The 25,713-nt window shown below is 35.6% G+C and overlaps 3 protein-coding genes and 1 long non-coding RNA gene across 6 annotated transcripts; 1 reads left to right on the top strand and 3 right to left on the bottom strand.

The window, feature by feature from the left end:
• Positions 1–22: 22 nt before the first annotated feature.
• LOC120341008 (uncharacterized) lies at positions 23–1,597 on the bottom strand. 2 transcript variants are annotated; one of them, XM_039409425.2, is made up of 4 exons: positions 1,246–1,597; positions 752–818; positions 308–425; positions 23–213 (listed from the first exon to the last, which is right to left on the bottom strand). In XM_039409425.2, the coding sequence occupies exons 1-4, from the start codon at positions 1,542–1,544 to the stop codon at positions 179–181; spliced, it is 519 nt and encodes a 172-aa protein (XP_039265359.2). In that variant the 5' UTR covers positions 1,545–1,597; the 3' UTR covers positions 23–178. The 2 variants fall into 2 exon arrangements, with proteins under 2 accessions (XP_039265359.2, XP_039265358.2); XM_039409424.2 differs by having other exon boundaries at positions 26–219; positions 1,246–1,596.
• Positions 1,598–8,933: 7,336 nt separating this feature from the next.
• On the bottom strand, positions 8,934–10,542 carry LOC120341366 (uncharacterized). 2 transcript variants are annotated; one of them, XM_039409855.2, is made up of 4 exons: positions 10,222–10,542; positions 9,682–9,748; positions 9,240–9,357; positions 8,934–9,150 (listed from the first exon to the last, which is right to left on the bottom strand). In XM_039409855.2, the coding sequence occupies exons 1-4, from the start codon at positions 10,518–10,520 to the stop codon at positions 9,110–9,112; spliced, it is 525 nt and encodes a 174-aa protein (XP_039265789.2). In that variant the 5' UTR covers positions 10,521–10,542; the 3' UTR covers positions 8,934–9,109. The 2 variants fall into 2 exon arrangements, with proteins under 2 accessions (XP_039265789.2, XP_039265790.2); XM_039409856.2 differs by having other exon boundaries at positions 8,934–9,144.
• Positions 10,543–17,501: 6,959 nt separating this feature from the next.
• Positions 17,502–24,557, bottom strand: LOC120341446 (uncharacterized). The gene is made up of 5 exons (XM_039409951.2): positions 24,398–24,557; positions 18,461–18,773; positions 18,172–18,220; positions 17,911–18,031; positions 17,502–17,674 (listed from the first exon to the last, which is right to left on the bottom strand). Exons 2-5 carry the CDS (start codon positions 18,751–18,753, stop codon positions 17,628–17,630), a joined length of 510 nt encoding a protein of 169 aa, XP_039265885.2. The 5' UTR covers positions 18,754–18,773; positions 24,398–24,557; the 3' UTR covers positions 17,502–17,627.
• Positions 18,907–24,250, top strand: LOC120337364 (uncharacterized). The gene is made up of 4 exons (XR_013480349.1): positions 18,907–20,828; positions 21,020–21,083; positions 21,669–21,834; positions 22,578–24,250. It is a non-coding gene; the product is annotated as an uncharacterized LOC120337364 (long non-coding RNA).
• Positions 24,558–25,713: the final 1,156 nt, after the last annotated feature.

The following is a 25,713-nucleotide window of genomic DNA, read 5'->3' as shown; positions in this document are numbered from 1 at the left end:
AAATATTTCTTAATGCAGTATATTATGATTATGCAAGCAATGACACTTTTACGTGAAAGAATAAAAAAAGGTTTAAACAAGTATGGTCTATGAACGCATAGAGCTATCTATAGACAACATTTGTCTCAGCTTCGGTTCCATGTCTGGTTGTAAAATCATGTCGTTTTCTTATAATAGACTATTCGTCGTTGAGATTATGATCCTTGTTGACGTCTTCAGCTTGAAATAAGAAATCATTTAAATCAAAGTCTTAAGAACAATCATCAAACCTTTTACAACACGAGTAACACAACTTAAATATGTTCACCTTTTTCGGGGAGTTCCTTCAGGACTTCTTCATTTTCGTTTTCACTCGTATCTTCAGAGTCTTCGAACATATCCTGATCATCGTTCAGGTCATCAAATTCTTGTTCGAAACTATCATTCTGTTAATAAAGTTTATGTAAGATCAATAATATTTATTTTAATAAGTTCGATTATTCTTAACGTACAATGATATTTTATATCATTACTTGTTCTACTCGGCATATATAGTAAGCACATTCTTTTGAACTCAAGTAGTAAAGTATTGTGATTAAAGTTTAAAGTAAAAGATATTTGACATCATTATGGTGAATATAACGTTACATCTTGATTTTGTTGTCAGTAACTTAAAACTAGGCAAACATGAGATCAAAGTTGGCCTATTTCGATTTATTTGAAACGATAACTGATTTCCAAATTTTATTCAAATAAAAATAAATTTACGAACATCTTTTTCGGCAAAAAGATCACTCTCTTCGATATCTTCTTCATCTCCGTAGACATGAGATATATGGCTGAAATATGATAAATTTTCAAATTTTATTGGCTCGGAATATATAACAATCCTCAATCAACGCATTTCGTAATACTTAGAATCTAGTAGTTGGTGCAAAATTACGTTCATTCAGCTACACACGCCAAAGAGGGCAACTCATTTTCCAAATATATATAAAACTGAAAAATACGATCTTATTTTGAGAACGTTAGTCTGGGTGATTACCAGATAGAAATTCCGAAAATTTAATTCAAAAACAGTTTTTAATTTTGGGGTAGAAGAGAGAACAAACAGTATGGAATTTTCATTTCTAAATTGTAGAAATGATGGTATTACAAACTTTTTTAAATTCTAGTAACGAAACTCTTCATTCTTGGTCGAAAAGACTATAATTATTAAATTGCCATATTACACATATATACTAATATTGTTCGGGTATTGCTTACTGGTGTCTGGAATACTGATGAAGAAGTTGTCTTCCTATAGAAGTCACGTGGCCTCCGTATCTGAGTGCTTTGACGCCAACGTGATGTATGTAATTAACAAGTATCCTGTAATGCCTCAAGATGACGTGGTACCTTGAGCTGACAGTACGGTAGTGCCTCAGGGTGGAATAGTAGTGAGCCTTGTACGGGTAGGAACAGTGATGTCTTCTTCTACGACGCCTTCTTCTCCAAAAGGAGTCACCACCCTCAAAGGCAAGAATCGCCACAAGACCAAGAACAATCAACAATTTGGTTTGCATATTTGTTCGATATTACACAATCTAAAAATATAATTTATCTTGTAAAAAGCTGATGAGCACTGTACCCAACGATGGTGATATGTGTGTCCTTTCTAAAGTGCATCTTTTGGAGTGTTTTGGAATTCATATGAGCTTGTCAAGATGGGCCGTTCATAGCGTGATAGAACCTGACTGGCGAGATTGCGTGTGTGCAAGTGTTGCCAATGTCTGTATGTTGAAATATTCAGTACACGAGTGCTTTAATCGGATGGTCTTTTAGGAATTGAAATAAAAGCACGATACCAAATTCACATTACAATAATCTATTTATGATTCTCATTAAAAATGCATAATACGCGATACCAAATTCACATTACTAAAAATCTAATTTTGGTTCTCATTAAAAATGCTTAAAAAGAGCAACTTTGTCACCTTGGCACTCTCACCGCGCCAAGAAAAGCTAGAATGTGAAACGGGTGCAATATCCTATTTGATTCAATATTATTACGCGCCAGTAAAATTTGGCGAACCTGCCATTGCGTGCCGTACAAAATGATTTGTAGTTTGCAGTTGAGAGGTTCAAGTTTCAGACTAATTTATACTTTTAGCAATGTTTTTAGTGACATTTGTGCAGGATACAGAAACACATTATTGCACGGATAAGACATTTCAAGCGAAAGGTTATGTGATCAGGTCCGCTTCCGTGTGGTAAAATGTCAAATGTCATGCTTTATTTTGTATACTATATGACTTGCAATGAGCTATTGGGTCGTTGGCGGTAGATTGTTTGGTAGTATTCTGCCATTTACTTCATGAAGGGTAATATGAAGAGTTTTATTCAGGGAGTCCTCGGGTTACGACGGTCGCGACTTGCGCTGTTTCGAGGTTACTAACGCACTCCAAAAAATATAAAAGATATTACTGTACTGTAATATCTAAGCCCTTAAACTGGATCACTGTGATCAAGAAAATCAGTGCGTTGGGCTCATTGGTTTTCGTATTTTACATCGCCTACTTTTTGCATTATTTGTACATTTTATTACTGTACCATACTTTACAAAACAGTACGATATGTAGGCCTATAGAGTAATTTATGTACTGTACAGTATAATGTTCCAACTTACACCGCTTCTCAAAAACGGAACAACGTCGTAAGTCGAGGACTTCCTATATAAGATTCTCAGAATGTCCGCAACCCCGATATGATGCATAAAAAAAGGAATATTTTTTAGCGAGTTCTATAGCTCACCTATATACCTTACTTTCAAAATTTCGATCTTACTAATGTGCCGGAAATTGCTCAATCATCGACTCCTCCTCGACGTGGACCTGTTGTGCATTTTGTGTCACAGCAAGGTAAGATTGTGCTCACTTATATGCCTGCCGTAGGCCCCCAACACAAGATATATATGGTAGACGTGGTCATTTTCACGAATGAGTAATTTATCCATTTTTTGTCTTTTCTGTTTGATTCTCATAAACTGAAGATACCTACAACAAAGAACAAATGATCGAATCAATATTTATCATGTTTGGGTATATACAAAAATCACATGGGGTGAGACCACAGAGAGTGTGCTCCTCCCTCATTTATGTGTGATCAAGGCTTTCTCGTTTTGAAGACGTGCCGCGAATTGCATTTATTATGGTATTCCACAGAAATCAATTATTTTCGTCGATTTTTCTTGCATATTCGCCTGATATGGATTCGTTTCTTATAAAGTATGAAACGCTAATAGATCCGAGCCCACCATACCGTGCTATTTTTCTTTCATTTTGCGTAAGCCGGTGATGAGTAATATGGGCAATGTATCAGTCAAAAGCGAACATTCACGACTACAGAACATCACCCGAGGTGGCTTTTCGGAATCGCTTTCCCATTTCCATGTATTTGGTATGTATTTCCATGTATTTGTATGTATATTATGACGATCTCAAAATCACTGCGTGGCCTGGCTCTGTAGTACCCGAGCTATACATATAAATAGAACTAGCGTGAGCGAGACCAACTGAAGACTTTGGTGAAATCTCTCTCGTGGAGTTTATTGCGTTTTTAGGAGATCATTCAAAAACAATTGTTTCCACTTATATCTACTGTGTAATCGCTCAAACCACCACATTTTTTCAAGAACGAGATCTACATCATGCCTATGATCTACATTGTATTAGAATATCGTGTATACAAGTGCAGATGGTCAGTCAAATATATAACGCAATTTTTATGGGTTACAAATAGTTTTATAGCGAATAGCAAAATATTTACAACTCTCTGAATCTGTAAACACTCTAAAATGCAAAGCTGACGAGCATACTGCTTTTGTATATTATCGCAGTATAAGCAGTTGATGAAAATGAAAGCCTAAACTCAAGATGTCCAAAACGAAACGAACCTTTTGGTACCATCTTTTTATAACACTTGTGTGTGATAGAGCTAGATTCAAGGTTTTGCGCACATATTTGTGTTTTATTTGAAAATAAAACTTTTGAATAAAACTATAAAATCAGTGCTGGAAATGTTTTCAGCTCTTCGAGTATTTTATGCCTATTTCCTGTTTCCAACTTCACTAAAAATGTATTGAAGATTGATGAAGTGTAGGTTTTCTCCACATATAGCACTCTTTCTCAGAGACTTCCACACGGCTTTCATTGATTTTACATGCTTGCGAAATCAATGTGATTTCACGTGACAACGCTTAAGTCATTTTTTACTTCTTTTAAATGCTGTAATTTGATGCTTGATTTGATATTTTTTTTCTTTCTGCCGTCTATTTTGTTAATCGGCAAAGTGAGCCAGCAAGTAACTTCGACAACCGTCAGATGCGTTGGTAGAGGCATGAGGGTTTAATAAAACCAATCTTGCACATCACATAAGCTAGCAAGATTATGATACAGTCACAGATAATTATATACTGTAATACCATTTGTAGAAATTATCAATTTGGTGTAAATGACACTTAACAGAACCTACAGACAAGTATATTTTTCATCTGTAAAATTTTTAGGTATGAACTCAGCCATAGGTTTACTATAGTGATCTCAATTTCAATATGCCGTATTAAAAAAAAAATTACCTCGTAAAATATGTGACCCGACTTTTTGTCGATATAGATTTCTCGGTCAGTAGGTAGGCTACAACTTATTCTGTGTTTAAACGTAATGATGATTCCCACACTGCACCGAATATCGGTATAAAACATGAGCCTCAATAGCTAGCAGGGGTCGGCAACCCCTGGCACGCGTGCCAATTGTGGCACGCGAGAGAATTTCTCATGGCACGCCAAGTGATTTGAGGCAGATTCAGATATTTATTTTTGTAGTGTCACAAACATTCTACATTTGAACAAAAACTAACAATTCCACGAATTGATTGGAAAAACATGCAATATTTACCTGCAATCGACGAGAGGCCGAAATCTGTACGCGAAATCAGTGTAGTGACTATAATCACTTTGGTGTAGATAAGCATGCGCGATGCAGTGTTGCCATATTTGGCTACTTTCGGAAACGCTTCGCTACTTCAACTAAAACTACTCGTTTAACGCAGGGGTCACCAAACTTTTTTGTCCGCGGACCGGGTATGACTCAAATTGTGTTGAAACGGGCCGGATGAATATTTTTGTCAATGCAATACAATAAATTCACAAATGTTGGGAATATCGCAGAATATAGATCGAGAACATCCAAGGAGTTTAGCTGTTATCAAAACGTTGCTGTCATGAATTAGAAATGTTACAAAATCCGCGACAAAAAATGTACGCATCACGTTTGCTAAGTACCGTTACGCCGTGTTGAAATATCGCTCATAAAAACGACTGCCTCCTGTATCTTGGAATTCTATGAAATTTTGACATAATTTAGATAAAATAAACAACTATTATCTGGTATTTGAATTTCATGCGCATAAATTTCCCAACATTCGACGCTTTTAAAAATTACGCTCCAGTTATACGTAGTGCAAATTATTGATATTGTCTATGGACACCAATAAAATTTATATGGACGTGTGTATTTCTTGTCTAACTTGATACGTACCAATTTTTATGAAGTTCGTACAATCAGAACATCGTTAATTATTACCCACAATGAACCACTGTCAAACTATCATGCACAACTCCAGCGTTTATTTGCGACGATCATTCGGCGGTGTCAATGACAGTTGCCAGAATAAAATCCTGAAATTATCTCAATATACCATAGATATGACGCACATCGAAAGATTAGTGATTGATATGTGTTATTTTTCCATATTTAGTACAGTTCTTATCAAAAAAGTAATACAATCATTATGGAAAAAATTGGCAGTCGGGCGGTACTAAAATTCCGATATCTCCGTTAGTTTTTATTTAAATCGGAAGAACTTCAATTTTTTTGTAACATACCTACATGAATATCCGCATTAAAGCAGTACAAAAGTTAGTGTGGCTTTTGAAATTGGAGCAGTACGCGAGGGATTACAGTACTGTTAGCACAAGATGCACATTCGACGTTTATTTTAGCACAAAAAACAAACAGTTTCGTCGAAAGCAAGCGCCAGGAGTGTACAAGTGTATCGCAGAAAACGTTACGTACTGGTAGCATTCAAAGTCGCAAAAACGAAGTTTTGTTTACAACCACGACTGAAAATCTGTTAGGGTGACAAAAGTGTTATTACGTCACTTTTCTGCATCTTGCCGATTGGCCAATGTTACGAAATAAACAAGGACGACGATGCTCGTGAAAATCTTCCTTGGAAAAAAATTTAGCCATTTTTGCGTGTTATTGCGGACCGGATAAAATGACGCCGCGGGCCGGATCCGGCCCGCGGGCCGTAGTTTGGTGACCCCTGGTTTAACGACTTACTACTACTACTGTCGAGTTACTTTTTGCCCTTTAAAAAATTGTGAAATATTGAATATTATTTTATCAAATCATACTTTTGGGCAATTCGTACAGCTTTTTGCTTAAATCGCCGATTGTTTTTGTCAGCGTGACGTGTTATTTAGGCCGTGAACACTTTAAAGTTGATATCTATTCTCTCTGAATCATAAAAATTATTTCACGACAACGATAATAATCACTTTCTTTTGTAATTGCCCAGAATTGTGAATTCCCTGAGAGTCATTATACAATCATCGGCGTCGAGATGCTGAAGTCAAATAAAGGAGTGAATCGGAGACGCAAATTTTTTGATTGAAAGGCGTCAATATAAAATACTAAATTATGAAACCTTAAACAATTGTGGAAGGCCCGCGACAGAAAAAAAGTTTTTCAAGACATTGTAAAATGCGAAATTTCGTGTGCCTAGCGCTCTAGGGCACACATAAGTTTGGACGGCGTTGAGAATCATAACGTCACTAGAATCGAAAGTCGAAACACAATCAATTGTGCGCGGATTTTACCTTTTTATCCATTATATTATATGATTCATATTATAAGGTTCGTGGTGATGTATGAATACATTTTACTCCGTGAGACTTTATAGCAGATATGTTTTTTTTTTTCTAACTGTTTCATCTTGAAAATAATCTGAGTGACAGCTTTGCTATAGAGCGGTGTCATTGTTTCAAGTACAGCTCAGATTTGTCGAATCCGCAAAAAAGCAAAAATACGGATCAAAACTAGATATAACCGGGATGTTTACCACACATTTTTATATCAGCGGATTGACGTGGTCTTTTAGGGTAGGGAGGCATTTATTTTGGTGACGCCGCCGCAGGTTAAATCGAAGACAAGTATATTATAACAAATCAAGACATTTTTTAAATATGGCAGTATCGGTCATGGATTGATTACTTTGCACAACAGAAAAATTGTTATTATCCGTCGAAAAAGTCGTTCCGCGGGGATTTCGAGGCGATAAAGATGCAATTTTGATTAACTGATATACTCCATATGTATTTAATTGTACTATAGGAGATTTTTATTACAGATTTTGAGATTTTTCTAACGGCGACAACGAATTCGTAAGATCACATAAAAGTATCGACACTAAATACAATTAGACATGTTTATCTCAGATTTTTACGTCAACAGATTAAGCGGTATTTTAGACTAGTAATGTTTAAATTTTGATGAAAGAATACACAACTGTGAGTTACGTTGGACACAATTATATCAATATAGAATTTTTTTTTATAGATTCTCGTAGCTGTCACGAATTGAATATTTTACGTGACAGAAAAGTCAGTAGTATAGTCACACATAAGTCTAGCATTCTCAATCTCCCTACTGCATAAAATGCAGCGAGCGTCCACCGTGTGTTAAAGGGAATTCTATCGCCAAAGGCGCGGCATATGGTAATTTTGTTACGTCATAATAGATATGGATAATGTGAAATCACAAAGCGGTACTGCTTTGAGTGTGATTAAATTTTTCATGAAAAGCCTAAAAATGGTTAATATATATGAAAAATGGCATAAATTAATGTAACATTTCGTACACCCATTCCAAAAATGATGCATATGGCAGTCATTTAATTAATGGCGGGAAATTAAAATTCTCGCGAGATGTTTTAAAGTCGTTGAAATGGGTCGCAACCCCGCAAATCGAAAGAACCATGTCAAAAACACTTGCAGTACAATTCATCATTACTGTCAGGGGATTAGATTTAGTAAATATCTATTCATCTCCTATATTCAACATTCCTCATGTTTATAGTATAACGAAGTTCAATAAATTTTATGAGTTTCACGTTACTTTCACTCTGCATGACTGGAATGCAACAAGGCCATTTCTAAACTGAGATATGAAAAGCGTGAGAAATTGAGCCGGTGATGTTTTCTTACTTCGAATCGTTTTTTATTCGATGATAGAATACAGAATTGAAATTGAACAAAATTGCAGAAACTGAACTTTTATTATCACTTCATCGTCTCAAGACATTAAAAATCGAACAAAATAGCAGATTCATCGTTGTTAATTATAAAACATGAATATCATTCACTCAAAAAAAAAAGGAAAAATCTCTGTCTTGGTGAGTTGAACCCCCTGATTTCACGTATTTGTCATTTTTCTCTCCCTATTCTCTGTGTTGGTTTTGATATTAATTATAAGTTAGAGAAGTATATTCAATCATTCACTTTATTTTGCAGTTTATGTCTTCATATCACCGTGGGCAAGACGTAAATTCCGTTTGAAAAGGACTATTCACCATACCACATGGTTCATCTTCACCACTTCATCTATTTCGATAACGCTGTCTGAAACATTTTGCTGTTTCCTTCTAGAAGATTTGCTGACTGAATCTCGAATAGACCCCGACCTGACATATCTAATGCTGTATATTGGATATCATCTAACCTAATTTTGTGGCATGCATTTCGTATTAATAAAGCTGAATCCAACGCTACAACGTATCTTTTCATTGAATATGACGTGGCACTGAGAAGCAACACTGACACGGATGTTTGTGTATAAATAATTTTGTCAAAATTTTTCTTTATGCAGTATATTTATGATTATGCAGACAATGACAATTTCACGTGAAAGGATAAAGAAAAGTTCACATAAGTATGGTCTATGAACGCATAGAGCTATCTATAGACAACATTTGTTTCAGCTTCGGTTCTAGGTCAGGTTGTAAAATTTTGTCATTTTCTCCTAGCAGACTATTTGTCGTTGAGATTATGATCCTTGTTGACGTCTTCAGCTTAAAATAAGAAAATCATTCAAATCAAAGGCTTAACAACAATCATCAATCCTTTTACAACACAAGTAACACAACTTAAATATGTTCACCTTTTTCGGGGAGTTCCTTCAGGTCTTCTTCATTTTCGTTTTCACTCATATCTTCAGAGTCTTCGACCATATCCCGATCATCGTTCTGGTCATCAAATTCTTGTTCGAAACTATCATTCTGTTGATAAAGTTTATGTAAGATCAATATTATTTATTTTTATCAGTTCGAATATTCTTAACGTACAATGATATTTTATATATATCAATACTCGTTCTTCTCGGACATATATATAGTGAGCATTCTTTTGAATGCAAGTAGTAAAGCATTGTGGTTAAAGTTAAAGATATTTGACATCATTATGGTGGTTATCGTGAATATAACGTCACATCTTGATTTTGTTGTCAATAATTTAAAACATGAGATCAAAGTTGGCATATTTCGATTTATTTGAAACGGTAAATGACTTCCAAATTTTATTCAAATAAAAATAAATTTACGAACATCTTTTTCGGCAAAAAGATCACTCTCTTCGATATCTTCTTCATCTCCGTAGACATGAGATATATGGCTGAAATATGATAAATTTTCAAATTTTATTGGCTCGGAATATATAACAATCCTCAATCAACGCATTTCGTAATACTTAGAATCTAGTAGTTGGTGCAAAATTACGTTCATTCAGCTACACACGTCAAAGAGGGCTACTTATTTTGGCAAATATACATAAAACCGAAAAATACGATCTTATTTTGAGAACGTTAGGCGGGGTGATTATTAGATAAAAATTCCGAAAATTCAATTAAAATACAGTTTTTAATTTTGGGGTAGAAGATAGCACAAACAGTATAGAATTTTCATTCCTAAATTGTAGAAAAGAGGGTATTACAAACTTTTTTTAATTCTAGAAATTAAACTTTTTATCCTTGGCATCTCGACATTAATCTGTGTGCCACTAATATTGTTCGGCACAAAGACTTTAATTGTTAAAAGCGCCGTCTATTTTCATATTAAACACACTAATATTGATCGGGGATTGCTTACTGGTGTCTGGAATACTGATGAAGAAGTTGTCTTCCTATGGCAGTCACGTGGCCTCCGTATCGGAGTGCTTTGACGCCAACGTGATGTATGTAATTGACAAGGATCCTGTAATTCCTCAAGATGACGTGGTATCTTGAGTTGACAGTATGATAGTGCCTCAGGATGGAATAGTAGTGAGCCTTGTAGGAGTAGGAACAGTGATGTCTTCTTCTGTAATGCCTTCTTCTCCAAAAGGAATCACCACATTCAAAGGCAAGAATCGCCACAAGACCAAGAACAATCAACAATTTGGTTTGCATATTTGTTCGATATTACACAATCTAAAAAATAGAATTCACCTTGTAAAAAGCTGATAAGAAATTTAGCCAACAATAGTGATATTGTGTCCTTTTCAAAGTGCTTCTTTTGGAGTGTGTTTAAATTCACATGAACTTGTCAGGATGGGCTGTTCATAGCGTAATATAACCTGACTGGCGAGATTGCGTGTGTGCAAGTAATGCCAATCTCTGTATGTTGAAATATTCAGTACACGAGTGCTTTAATCGTATGGTCTTTTAAGAATTGAAATAAAAGCACGATACCAAATTCACATTACTATAATCTATTTATGATTCTCATTAAAAATGCTTAATACGCGTTACCAAATTCACATTACTAAAAATCTAATTTTAATTCTCATTAAAAATGCTTAATTAAAAAGAGCAACTTTGTCACATTGGCACTCTCACCGCGCCAGTAAAAACCTTCATATTGTTATAGTATATGAAACGGGTGTAAAATCCTATTTGATTCACTCGTTTCACATTTTTATGATAAGCATTTCCTACAGGTAGATATGGATAATAATTTATTTTATGAGAACTTGCTCATCGCAAGGTGCTGTATACTCAATCGGTAGTAAATTCAAGTACAACCACTAAATGCTAATGCATACTGAAACCATATACCGAATGGTTGCTATATTATTACGCGCCAGTAAAAATGGGCAAACCTCCCATTGCGTGCCGTACAAAATGATTTGTAGTTTGCAGTTTAGAGGTTCAACTTCTTGATTAATTTATACTTTTAGCAATGTTTTTAGTGACATTTTTGCAGGATACAGTAACACATTATTGCACGGATAAGACATTTCAAGCGAAATGTTATGTAATCAGTTCCGCTTCCGTGTGGTGAAATGTCAAATGTCATGCTTTATTTGTATACTATATGACTTGCAATGAGCTATTGGGTCGTTGCCGGTAGACTGTTTGGTAGTATTCTGCCATTTACCTCATGATGGGTAATATGAAGAGTTTTATGTAAGATTCTCAGAATGTACGCAACTACGATATGGTGTAATATGACCTAGCATAAAAAAAACGAATGGGCAAACCTCCCATTGCGTGCCGTACAAAATGATTTGTAGTTTGCAGTTTAGAGGTTCAACTTCTTGACTAATTTATACTTTAACAATGTTTTTAGTGACATTTGTGCAGGATACAGAAACACATTATTGCCCGGATAAGACATTTTAAGCGAAAGGTTATATAATCAGTTCCGCTTCCGTGTGGTGAAATGTCAAATGTCATGCTTTATTTGGTATACTATATGACTTGCAATGAGCTATTGGGTCGTTGCCGGTAGACTGTTTGGTAGTATTCTGCCATTTACCTCATGAAGGATAATATGAAGAGTTTTATGTAAGATTCTCAGAATGTACGTAACCCCGATATGGTGTAATATTACCTAGCATAAAAAAACTAATATTTTTTAGCGAGTTCTATAACTCATCTATAGACCTTACTTGCAAAATATCGACCTTACTGTTGTGCGAGAAATTGCTCAATTATGGGCTCGTCTTTGACGTGAACCTGTTGTGTATTTTGTATCACACCAAGGTAGGATTGTACTCACTTATATGCCTGCCCCAAGCCCCCAACACAAGATATGGTAGGCGTGGTCAATTTCACGAATGAGTCATTTATCCATTTTTGGACATGCTCTTTTTTGTTTGATTTTCATAAACTGAAAATATCAATAACAAAGAACAAATGATCGAATCAATATTTATCATGTTTGGGTATATACAAGAATCACATCGGGTGAGACCACAGAGAGTGTGCTCATCCCTCATTTATCATTTAGTGACATTTGTGCAGGATACAGAAACACATAATTGCACGGATAAGACATTTTAAGCGAAAGGTTATGTAATCAGTTCCGCTTCCGTGTGGTAAAATGTCAAATGTCATGCTTTATTTTGTATACTATATGACTTGCAATGGGCTATTGGGTCGTTGCCGGTAGACTGTTTGGTAGTATTCTGCCATTTACCTCATGAAGGGTAAGTTGAAGAATTTTATGTAGGATTCTCAGAATGTACGCAACCATGATATTGTGGCGGGACTGGAATTGTCCTATTTTTTATTATTTTGTATTTTATTTATATTTAGTGTCTAGGTATTGCATAGGCATTGGTGTGTGGAGTCTGAGCCCTAATTTGCCGGACAGTTGGTTTCAGTTACTCGACTCCAACCACCACTGCATATGTGAACCGTTGCTGCGGATTCGCAGTGTCACTCTTCTTGCTTCTGCTGTCGCTTGGTAATGACCGTATTTTGTCGCTCTTATTTTATCTGCTTTGAGCGTGGATTTTACACTATTTTAATAAAGTCTCTTCGTTTGCATCGTGAACTTCGAACCTATTTGTGTGTCTCTGCAGCACCTTGGATCTTCTGAACTAATTATTACAGTATTACTAGACTGTATTAGTGGCGAGCACCTACCGGTATTTCGGTTAAGTTGTACTGTTGCAATATGGTGTAATATTACCTAGCATAAAAACACGAATAATTTTTAGCGAGTTCTATAACTTATCTATAGACCATACTTGCAAAATATCGACCTTATTGATGTGCCGGAAATTGCTCAATTATCGACTCGTCTTCGACGTGAACCTGTTGTGCATTTTGTAGCCCAGCAAGGTAGGATTGTACTCACTTATATTCCCGCCCCAAGCCCCCAACACAAGATATGGTAGGCGTGGCCATTTTCACGAATGAGTCATTTATCCATTTTTGATTCATGTTCTTTTCTGTTTGATTCCCATAAACTGAAAATACCAACAACAAAGAACAAATGATCAAATCAATATTTATCATGTTTGGGTATATATATAGCATAAATGATTGTTAGATGAATGTGATGTTACCGTATATTGCTATTTCGTAGATTGTCTCTGACTTGCAAGTCACCCGTTCACCCTTCAGCTTCACGTGAATGAAGATGCGTTAAAAATCTCTATATGTTTTTATTTGTAAATTTCCACAACACACAGAATACAAATCTTAAAACACTTATCCACACTCGCTTTGAATGGTTTACATCGTCTTCTCTCTCCTTATCGAAAGATATCGGAGTCGTATTTATACGTTGATCATAAACCTTATTAAATACTGTAAACGTGAGCTCGTGATTCACGTTATAAACAGAAATTCCTATTATCTCAACAAGGGTAATTATGTACATCGTACGGATGGGAACTTAGATATAATTATTTCAATCAGTGCCAAAGGTCTTGAGAATATAGATTTTAATTTGATAATGACTGGATGGAACCTGTTATGTTCCTAAACCTGGTGTAATTTGATTCCTACGAAAGTCTTTGTTCGAATTTTGGGAAAAATTAACTTTGTCATGATGATTTCAACATGAAATGGGGTACCTTTGGGGGTTAGTAGCTATATATACAAGAATCACATGGGGTGAGACCACAGAGAGTGTGCTCCTCCCTCATTTATCATTTTCCTCCCTCATTTAGTGACATTTGTGCAGGATACAGAAACACATTATTGCACGGATAAGACATTTTAAGCGAAAGGTTATGTAATCAGTTCCGCTTCCGTGTGGTAAAATGTCAAATGTCACGCTTTATTTTGTATACTACATGACTTGCAATGGGCTATTGGGACCTGTTGTGCATTTTGTATCCCATAGGATTGTACTCACTTATATGCCTGCCCCAAGCCCCCAACACAAGATATGGTAGGCGTGGTCATTTTCACGAATGATTCAGTTATCCATTTTTGGTTCATGTTCTCTTCTGTCTGATTTCCATGAACTGAAAATACCAACAACAAAGAACAAATGATCAAATCAATATTTATCATGTTCGGGTATATACAAGAATCACATGGGGTGACATAAGCTAGCAAGATTATGATACAGTCACAGATAATTGTATACTGCAATACCATTTGTAAAAATTATCAATTTGGTGTAAATGACACTTAACAGAACCTACAGACAAGTATATTTTCCATCTGTAAAATTTTTAGGTATGAACTCAGCCATATGTTTACTATAGTGATCTCAATTTCAAAATGCCGTATTTAAACAAAGAATTACCTCGTAAAATATGTGACCCGACTTTTTGTCGATATAGATTATCGGTCAGTAGGTAGACTACAAGTTATTTCTGTGTTTAAACGTAATGATTATTCATACACTGCACCGCATATCGGTACAAAACATGAGCCTCAATAGCAAGACTATACGTTGTCTGGCTATGTGATGTAGCGACATGCAGACTAGCGTTACACGAAAACAAAATCTGAACGGCCGAGGTTCCAAACTGTCAAACGACACACTGTCAGGTCCATGAACACGGATATTGTTAACCATATGTTACTGCTAGGCAATTTCTCTTGATTATTTTAAATGTCCTCTGTTGTATTTATTTTTATGGTTTAATAAGGTTAACTGATGGTACACGGTTATTAATACAGCTTCTTATAATAGACAACAGTTTATAGGAGCTACCGGAGAATACCTATTATTAGTCCAGGGGTGGGCAACTTCTTTAGTCGGCGGGCCAGATGTGGGAAAATGAAGGCCTCGACGGGCCGGATTATTACATGAATAGTATTCAATATCTTAATCACATATTTATTTGCTAATGCAAGAAAGAAAATTATAAATCGCGTTTAAAAAACATTCTGCTGCCTAGCAAGTTTTCTGTCCAGTACTTTTGCTCTAGTTTGCCGTTCCACTGCTGATAAATTATTGCCATAGTTTCCACGTTTCGTTACATAATGAAGACTAATGTTGTACTCTTTTTATACCGCAACACTTTGACCACACAGTAAACATACTGCTTTGTTGCCAACCTTTGTAAAAAATACTTCGGTATCCAATCTTTGTTAAATCTCGACACTCTGTCAAGTTTACGTTTCATGGGGTATTCCCTGATTAATAAAACCTAATATAAAATCTATTTATATTTAGAATCCAAATATAACAGTAGTGGGGAATGTTTACACCGCTCTTTGCTTTGTTGTTTAACAAGTGTGCTAACGTAATGGACCTTTCCCCGAGCATCAACTTCCTTGTTTACTTCGTGACATTGGCCAATCAGCAAGGTGCAAAAGTGACGTAACAATGTCACATTTTCGTATCCGCTCAGACACTTTTCTCCCTTAGACAGATTTTCAGGCGTGGTCGTAAACATTATCTCGTTTTTGAACTCTATTCGTTAGATTTCAGTTGTGTTTCGGAAATTTAAATATATATCGGATAATTCAATGATCACTCTGTCTTCTTATGAGTTTTAATTTAATTGCAGTAATAAAGAATTAGTGTAGAAATAGCTGTGATAGACTGGCCTTAAATTTTTTATCGGTACTCTTGAAAGACAGATTGTTCTATGCGATGAATCATAATGATGGTTTGAAACACATACCCCATTTTACAGGCGCCAGCTCGCGAAATCACTCTTAAAATAAGCCCCGAAAATTTTGCAATGGTAAAATATAGAAAGAATTTTTCGGAGATTAAAGGTCGGGGGAAGGTCCATTGTTTGTTCACTAAGGCAATTGTTTATTTCACCAGCTCGCTCTGACAGTGCGGTCAGAGTAGAGCGATCGGCAACTTTCAGGAATGATTCGTTGGACCACATTACAGAGTGTGGTTGGATACAGTCAGCGGGCCGGTCAAAATCTCGTCGCGGGCCGGACCCGGCCCGCGGGCCGTATGTTGCCCGCCTCTGTATTAGTCATTTTGGCGCGTAACTGTTTTCTCATTACTAGTAGCGAATAAAATAATACAAATATCTGAATGTAGTAATGTGAACTGGTCCGAAGCCCAATTTGCAATGACCCCAGCGCCTATGTGTATTGAAACAAGTTCCCATTCATACTAGATTTTCAATTTTCCCTTTCAATGGACACGAAATGTACCTATGAATCGTTTTGTTATTGAGTTGTTGTTGGTATTCTTGTTCTTCTTTCTGTTATTGTTTAGAATTTTTGTATGGTAACGTCATCAAAAATTATTTGTAGCGATTCCGCGACTACATGTCACCGATCTCTGGGCCAGTGGAGACGGGAGCTTTTGATAAGCTAGGGCGAATGTAAGATAAAAAACGGTAGGCTACCAGGACTGTGAGGATTTGGTACCACAGTTGTGACTCGACTCATTTTGTATTTTCCTTCACGATTAGACTAGACGCATAAATCATTATCGCCGCAGTACCTGGGAAAGCTAGGGCAGTCCGGGTACCAGTACTGGTAAGTTATGGTAGGGTATTCCTCAGTTCCTGCTTCATTCAGGATATAATAAACCTAATAACATTCTCATTCTAAGTCTCAAAGTTCAAACTTGACAATCATTTTCTAATGTATGATACAGGATTAATCAGAACTTATCAGGGAACTAATCAACAATAAATCTAGACACACATAAGGGTAGCATTCTCCCCAATGCATAAATTGAGCGTGCACCGCGTGTTAAAGGGAATTCTATCGTAGAAGGCGGGGAATATGGTAATTTGGTTACGTCACAGAAGATATGGACAATGTGAAATCACAAAGCGGTACTGCTTTGACAGTGATTAAATTTTTCATGGAAAGCCATGAAAATGGTTAATATATATATATAAATGGTATAAATTAATGTAACATTTCGTACACCCATTTCAAAAATGATCCATATGGCGGGAAATTAAAATTCTCGCGAGATGTTTTAAAGTCGTTGAATGGGTCGCAAGCCCGCAAATCGAAAGAACCATATTAAGAACACTTGCAGTACAATTCATCATTACTGCCCGGTGATTAGATTTAATAAATATCTATTCATCTTCTATATGCAACATTCCTAATGTTAACAGTATAACGAAGTTCAATAAAATTTATAAGTTTCACATTACTTTCACTCTGCATGAATGGAATGCAACAAGGCCATTTCTAAACTGAGATATGAAAAGCGTGAGAAATTGAGCCGGCGAGGTTTTTCTTTTCTTGAAACAAAATTGCAGATCCATCGTTGTTAAATATAAAACATGAATATCATTAACTCAAAAAAAAAATGTAAAAATCTTTTTCTCGGTAAATTTACCCCCCTGATTTCTCGTATTTGTCTTTTCTCTCTCATTATTCTCTTTGTTGAGTCTCGTGGATGTTTTGATCGGTGTCTTCCACTTAATAATAAAAAATAAATAATATTCTAAAAGAGCCTTGGGTTTATAATTAGGATCGGGCCTGATCCAGTTTGAGTTTGAATAATGCAAATAAATCTAACTTTTAAAATCAATGTAATTTATCAGTTTTGTTTAAAAAAATCGTGATGTTACCTCAAATACTATCGTCCTATTGAGATGACAAAAAGCTCAAAATATTTTATTGTTTAATTGGTTTGTTGGTAATGTTTTGTTACCTTCACCGGATAATTGTTTGAGTTCTTCCTCGTCTTCGTTTTCAAAATCTTCTGAATCCTGGAACATGTCCTGATCATCGATATCTTGTTCATCGAACTTCTCATCGTCAAAATCATGGCTCTAAGATAGCAAGAATAAACGTATTTTTTTATGTAAGATACTTGTTGCGATTAAAGTTTTGGTAATATAGATGTATATAAATATAGTAATTGACAGTTAAATTCAATCCTAATAAGTCTAAAACATATTTTCTCTATTACCTCGTCCATGAAAGTTTTGTCTTCAAATTCTATATCGCCAGTATATTGTCTGTAATGTAATAAATATTTATATAAAGGATATAAACACGTAGTATTAGTATATTTCATGATAATTTTTTCAAAATATATGGGGACTGCACAACATCATTATTCGCATGTTTATTGGTTCACAAAACTTGAAAACATAGCTGGAGGATGGTCTTGATTGCTGCGAAAATATCATGCGGCCCTGTGGTGGAAAAATATTTTGACGGTTTTCTAATCGTCAGGCTTAGAAAATTTTTTTTACCTGTGTTTGTGGAACTGAGCAATCATTTTTCGCCCAAGATTTCTCACATCGTTACCGTATTTCATTGCATTTCTACCCTCTCGAAGGACGAATGAAACCAAACCTCTGTACATATGCAGTACGTGAATGTGGCGTCTATACATGGCACGATAATGCCTCAGTAGTGCGTAGTAGCTTGATTTGAATGATGGTGCGCAGTGACGCCTTCGTCGTCTACGACTAAACCAAGAATCCCCCCCGTCAAAAGCGAGGATCGCCACAAGTGCCAAAAGAATCAAGAATCGTGCTTTCATTCTTGTTTGATACAGTTGAACTGAATAGAAAGTTGCAAAATTATTTTATACAAAGATTTCAATTTAAGCTACACTGTTAAAAAAATTAGTAAATATACTAATTTTTCTAGTAAATTTTTACTAATTTTTCGAGTATTTTATTGAAATCACGTGACTTGCTTAGCTAAGCCAATCAGGGTGCTTGTTTGTTAATAGTTTACTAATGAATAGTAATTTCACTGATCAGTTAGTAATTAATATAACAGAAAAATAGTAAAAAGATTTGTATACTTGGAAAAAGTAGTAATTTCACTGATCAGTTAGTAATTAATATAACAGAAAAATAGTAAAAAGATTTGTATACTTGGAAAAAGTAAAAAAAATCTAAGTTCCTCTAATTTACGAGTAACTATTCTTTCCAATGAACGAATTTATCTACCTACGCATGCGATATAGTCACGAAGCAAATTTAAATACTTTAAAATTTCATCTAAATTTTGCTCTGGGTATCAAATTAATTTGAATTAATTTTATTCTAGAATTATTTTGGTTCATCACCCAAAAATTCTGATTGTTTTGCTATTGCATTAGACAAGATAAGATATTGTTTTATATCTTATTTTTCCGGAAGTAAGCGGACCTATTTGTCCAAATATTCATCCGCAAAAACTCCACGGGGCAGGTTGCGTGCGCAGCATTTTTGATTTCGAGTTTCCTTGTGCCGCGCATCTCGGCTGGGACGCTAAGCTGTTTGGGAGCTCAGCATCGGTTGCGTGCGTATGAAAACTGAATGCGGTACGTATGTTAAGTATGCAATAGCGTGAGTCTGAGTTTGATGATTGTGTTAGCAACGGTCTGTACGGTAGCTGCGAATTTACCACGGGTAGTGGTCTGAATATTGAGGTACCGGTACTGGTACTTTTTGCAGAGATCAAAGTGTCCTATATTTTAATCCTTCTCTTTCCGGTCATAGGTCATTTAGTACCGGTAATGTGCCAATTATGACATCACTCAAATGTCACGTGCCTGTAGCCCGCGCTTTTTCTGGTTCAGGAATTAGGACTCGGTAAGCGAGGCTCTTTGTCGTTAGTGGATGTTTATTTTAGGCGGTTGGTTTTTGTAGCTTTTCATGCGTTAATTGAGCATGTTTGTGTTACAGTAGCAGACTTGTAGTTGGTAGACCAAAATATTCTTTAAATACCGTGTACATCAGCATCTAATGGTACCGGTACCGTAGCCTACCTGTATACAGCGACATGCTTACACACTGCGTTAGTTTCGCCGTCTTACCGGTACCGGTATATATCGACGACCAAGAGTAAAAATCTGAATTGGCTATTTCAGTATTTGTTTCGGAATAGATGTAACTTACCGGTAGCCTATGGTGATAGGATACGTTCAAACGTTACAAGTCAGTGGCAACAATAGGTACGGTACCGGTAACAGACAGATGAATTCAACTATACCTACAAAGTCTACAAGGCGGCCATCTTGTTCGGAACGTATTTGGCGATTTCACAATTTACACTGTATTATTTGACTGTTTTTAAGCGTTTTAGCAGGGTTCTTGGTGTTTTTTGACGGGCTTTCACTGTTTTTAAGCGTTTTAGCAGGGTTCTTGGTGTTTTTTGACGGTTTTTCACTGTTTTTAAGGGTTATAGCAGGGTTCTTGGTGTTTTTTTACGGTTGTTCACTGTTTTTAAGCGTTTTAGCAGGATTCTTGGTGTTTTTTGACGGGTTTTCACTGTTTTTAGGCGTTTTAGCAGGGTTCTTGGTGTTTTTTTGACGTTTTTTCACTGTTTTTAAGCGTTTTAGCAGGGTTCTTGGTGTTTTTTGACGGTTGGTCACTGTTTTTAAGCGTTTAGCAGGGTTCTGGGTGTTTTTTGACGGTTTTTCACTGTTTTTAAGCGTTTTAGCAGGCATTATTATTTAGAACATTGAAATATTCAACCAATAAGAAAATTTCTGAATTTATAAGTTCTTCAAAATCGGAATCAAAGAGTCTGAAAACTGAATTACCAAAATCGACTGGGGTGGTCACGTTGATCGCCTATTATTTCGGAGAAAACCTAAACCAAATATTTAAGTGTTTCCAGGTATGTTCTATGCTTTTTTTGTGTAAAGTACTTTTTTTTGAAAGTTTTTGCATCAAGAGTAATGTAACTTCTGCACAACACTGTTCGTATAAAGTTTTGTGAGCCGACTGCAAATTAATTGGAAACTAACTGCATGATAGTGGTTAACGGAATTTTTTTGCATATACATTCACTACTTTGCCTATTTTCAGAAAGAAACCACTTTTTCCCAGATATTAAAAGATATTCCAAAATCTCCATTTATTGCTTGCATAGGTAAGTGTTAGAGGTGAGCGATGTAATTGTGAATATCGGGAACAATTTCGAAAAATGATATGATAGCTGTTTTCCTGTGATTAATTCTGCGCAACTTTTTCAAAGGCCATTTTGTGTCGCCATATACTTCTCAGTTGTGATTATTATAAAATAATATCACCAGCTTCTGTCATGCAACCTGCTTTAACTGTTGCGTCACAGTATGCATTGCTTGAAATATGAAATATATTATTTCTGAAAGAACGTAATGCGCATCATAAGCCTCATCAATGTAATAAGTTCTCCCTTCGTTTTATCAGTGTTGCGCTTGCTATCAACGGTGAGTGAAAATAAGAACAAATCCATGTCTGCTATGTTAGATATATAGCCAAAGCCAATTTGGAGATGATCGTACTATTATACAATTAATAATTGTGTAATTGCATATTATCAAAAAAATCACTAATCATCCACCTCTAGTAAGTGTATTTGTTATTAGTTGGCTTTAGAAGTTGAGATAATAAGATTAATCAACCTGTCGAGTGACTTTCACTTTATTCATAAGCCTATAGATTCGAAGCTAAAGTTTACAATCTTGTGTTTCAGGTAACACGGTAGCGACTGCTGAGACTTTTTACGTCATCGCTGAACGAGAAGTGGTGTGTTCCTGTAGATCGTTTTTTGAAGCGGTAGCTTTTCAGTTTGCTTCGTTCTATGTTTTCAACATAGAATATCCAAAGAAGGCCTTGCTGACGTTTGATTTTATTCAGAGGTAAGAAAAAATGTGCTAGTCTACAGTGCTGATATAATTCTTGCTGTTGGCACAATGTACACGTTGTTGACGAATTACCTGTTTCTTCTGTCATGTAGTGTTATTTGATGACATACAATACAAAAAATGGGTTGTGAAAAGGAAATATGTGACTGGACTTGCACAAACTCATGGTGTCCATATCCTGGGGACTGGGCCATAAGTGGGGCTGAGAATAATTTAATTAGTTAAACAGTTTTAGGTGGTTAATAATAGACTGACTGGCGGTACCACACATGTTTCCTCCTAATCTAATATGTTTTACATCCATATGTGAAAAATGAACTCACAACAATCCTATTTTAGTGAACTTCAATTTCAAACGATGTCACTGTGCTCTCCATTTTGTAGCAGGAAATTTTTGATATATTTGCAAAAAATCATTACTAATGACAGAAATTAATACAATATTTTTCAATTGCTGCATTTGCAATCGAATGTCAACGAGCGGATGAGCCTATTGCGATTTGCGACAACTGGAGGCTAGGAGGATCTGGTGCTTCTTGGTTTAGCAATTGCATTCCTGGCCCACTGGCAGTTTTTTGTTTATCCCTTGGCAAGGCACGATACATTATAAATACCTGACATTTTTACTATTTTTGTCCAGTGTTTGTGTTTTTACTATTTTGGTGGTGAGATGACAGGACGTTTTCCAAATTTCATATGTGAAACCTATTCGCCATTTAAGTTCGGTCTTTTTTCAGGTTCTTCGGTGACATAAACCCCAGAGGCACTAAGTCGAAAAAAAGTAAAGGCAAAGACGTTCATGCAAAAGTAATCGGCCTTGCAAGAAGAGTGAATCTATCACAGGCGTTATATGTGCCGTTGTTAGAAATTGATGTTTAAGTAAACTTTGGTGGTGTTACTGCAGCTTACATCACTTTTGACCAGGGGTGAAAACTCGATCAAATTTTCACATGCCTTTGATTGAGTTTCTCAAGTTCGAGTTCATTACCCTGGTCAGGGGTTTGAGTTCATGTATTTGATAGAGTTTTTCGAAGTTCGAGTTCGCAGCCCTGCTTTTGGCTGATCGATTAATTTGATAAAAAATGATTTAGCTGTGTGTTGGGTGTGAAGTCTGGATAATTTTAAACAAACTCTGCTCCGTAATCTTCTTCAACCACAAAATTTCTGGCTTCCACTCATGACTATCAACTCCCACATTTGCAAATATATGACTCCGTCTTCTGCTCAAGACTCTTTCAAAATATGAATTAAAACTCTTGACTCCCTGATCTTATAAGATTTGACTGCTGCTATGCCAGCTGCTTTAGTGTAACTTTTTGTCCAGTTTTATCAATTTTAACATTTTTGAATTTGCAACTTCTGCAAACTCTGCTCCTAGCTCATGAGCTTTAAAAATGTCCAGTCAAACTCTATTCATAAGTGTGGATAAACTCCGACTATGATTAACTCTATAGACTCCGCAAGCTTCAAAATTTAGAACTCCCACTCATGCTCCTACCAAAATCCTCAAACTCCCGCTCTTCGACTTCACGCCCCTTGAAATCTTATCTTGAAAATTATCTTGCATAATTAACTTTAGAATTTGTCATCTTTGAAACTCTTGCCATAGCTACAAAATAGGTTGCATGATATTTCCCAAAATTTTCATTTTGAAACATTATAATTAGAGTAAAGTGCAAAAAATCGTGAAATTCTTACAATAGTCTCGTTATTATGTCACGTTTGCCAGCGTCTCATAGCCTGGTATCCAGAAATTTGATTTCAAAATAAGTTTGTCAACTAAACAACCCAGTCCTAAAACGTTTTCTTGTTTGACTTTATTTGGATCTATTGAGATAAATAAATAGACCTCGAAATGTATAGACCAGATTTCTAACAAGTGCCAATAGAAACTCGATTTTGATCCATTACATACAGAATTCCTATGTCCTACAAGAACTTGTGCCCTCATTTTATTGCATGGATAGCCTTCAACGTCTCCTAATAGGTGTTTAAATTTGACTGTAGACCATATATTTTCTGAAATTTCTTTCGAAACTGTTTTACAAGCCTTAAAGGCGTTCAGTGTGTATTTATGGTTTTATAAAAATATCAATTGTAATAAAATGATTTTCGTTTCCAGAATCTCGTTTTTTTTATTTTAACTGTAATATGTGTGTTTACTGTTGTGTCGTGCTAGTAAATAGCTTTGCTACTCTCGTAGTGGTTCGGTCATCGCGAGTGAGAAATTACCATCATGCTAGTATTGTATGGTACTACTGTCGGGTAAGGTAGCTGCCATCGAGATAGTAATTTTATTTACTATTTTAAGGTAAAAAATATTACTACTGGTGGGTAGGTTTACTGCCGTCAAAAAAGTAGTATTTTTTACAGTTTTATAGTAATTTTTGCTACCATCAATCTCTGTAAATTTACTGAAAATACTGTTCATAATACTACTGATAGGGCTCGTAATTTTTTTTACATGGGGCCAGTACTTTTGCTGCCATTTTTTTTTAGTAAATTTGGGAAAATTTTTTTAACAGTGTATATATTTCGCAGACAGTTGGTAACTCACCTTGAAAACTTTGTTGTATTTTCGATGAAGGCTGCCTGAGTCTGAATTTTATCTCGCTTATAGCTCTGATTTATACATTTTTGAACGTAGTATTTTCTTTTGTAAAGCTTCATTAAAACAAAATAAATGATAGTTAGGTATTGTGTCTCCCTCCACAAACGAAATAATCTACACAGGATATCCTAAGTAATTTCAATATGTAGAATTAATTGAATGGAATCACAAGACAACATATGCCTACATCCATTTCATTCACATCACAATAATACGGAATACACGGTTTCAAATAATGCCTGTTTAAATGAATTTGAAATATAACTACTTGACTACAAATCATCTATGATTCGCTGAAAAACTGCCTTCAATCATCCGTACCTTTTATACAATCAATTGTGAATGCATGATTCTTTCGAGGTAGGAAGGATTCATTTGCTGGTATTTCTGTAGTGAAGACAATATACTGCCGAAATCGAGAACGTTTGAACATTCATTAACTTGGCAGTCGCCATTCAATCACCAGTAAGTTTTCTTTTTTGGTTTATATTGAATTAAGTTTTTTTTCATGAAGATATGTAGAATATAAAATGATTATAGTCCTGATAAAATGTTTGAATTTTATGCTGCCAACTAGGGAACCGCCTTCTGTCACGGCCCTATTGTCCATTGTGTTGATTTATGAAATCGAGTATAATGTATAAGATATCCTGATAGATTCAATTGCATGAATTAAAACCATTTGTTGTGTTATAAAAAGAATGCACGTTGCAATGTGTAATGTGATCTACCACTCGGTAAGAGAATCTACAAATGGCAAAGAAGGAAACAATTCATTTTCACACATTCAATAGTTTGTGATGATAATAAAATTACAAATTTGAATTCGATGTTGGATACATAGGCTTTTGATGCATTGTATCAGGTAAAATATTCTAGCCTTTTACGACAAATCGACCATTTTTTTTGTTTAACATTCTTCGAACAAGCAAAAAATGCTGATAGATCATATTGAAGATACCCGGGTACAACACTGTGATATAAATACAGGGCGTGAATTTTGTAGCAATATGGATGCGTTACATAACATGTGTTAAAAATGTCTGATTATGGTTGAATACATTAAAAAGATAATTTCAACTCATACGACATTTTAAACTTCATACCCCAGTCCCCAATAATGAATAATCCAACAAGATATAATGATAAGGTGTTATGCAACTTGAGACTTTATTTTTAGAACTTCGTCGACCCGGCATGTGCGATCGATTATAGAATGCTTTCGATACGTCTAAGTGGCTCTGTGAATATGCGACAGACTT

The sequence above is a fragment of the Styela clava genome, chromosome 14 (genome assembly GCF_964204865.1).
Source record: "Styela clava chromosome 14, kaStyClav1.hap1.2, whole genome shotgun sequence".
Taxonomy (NCBI): domain Eukaryota; kingdom Metazoa; phylum Chordata; class Ascidiacea; order Stolidobranchia; family Styelidae; genus Styela; species Styela clava.
This window is presented reverse-complemented; position numbering and strand designations above follow the sequence as displayed.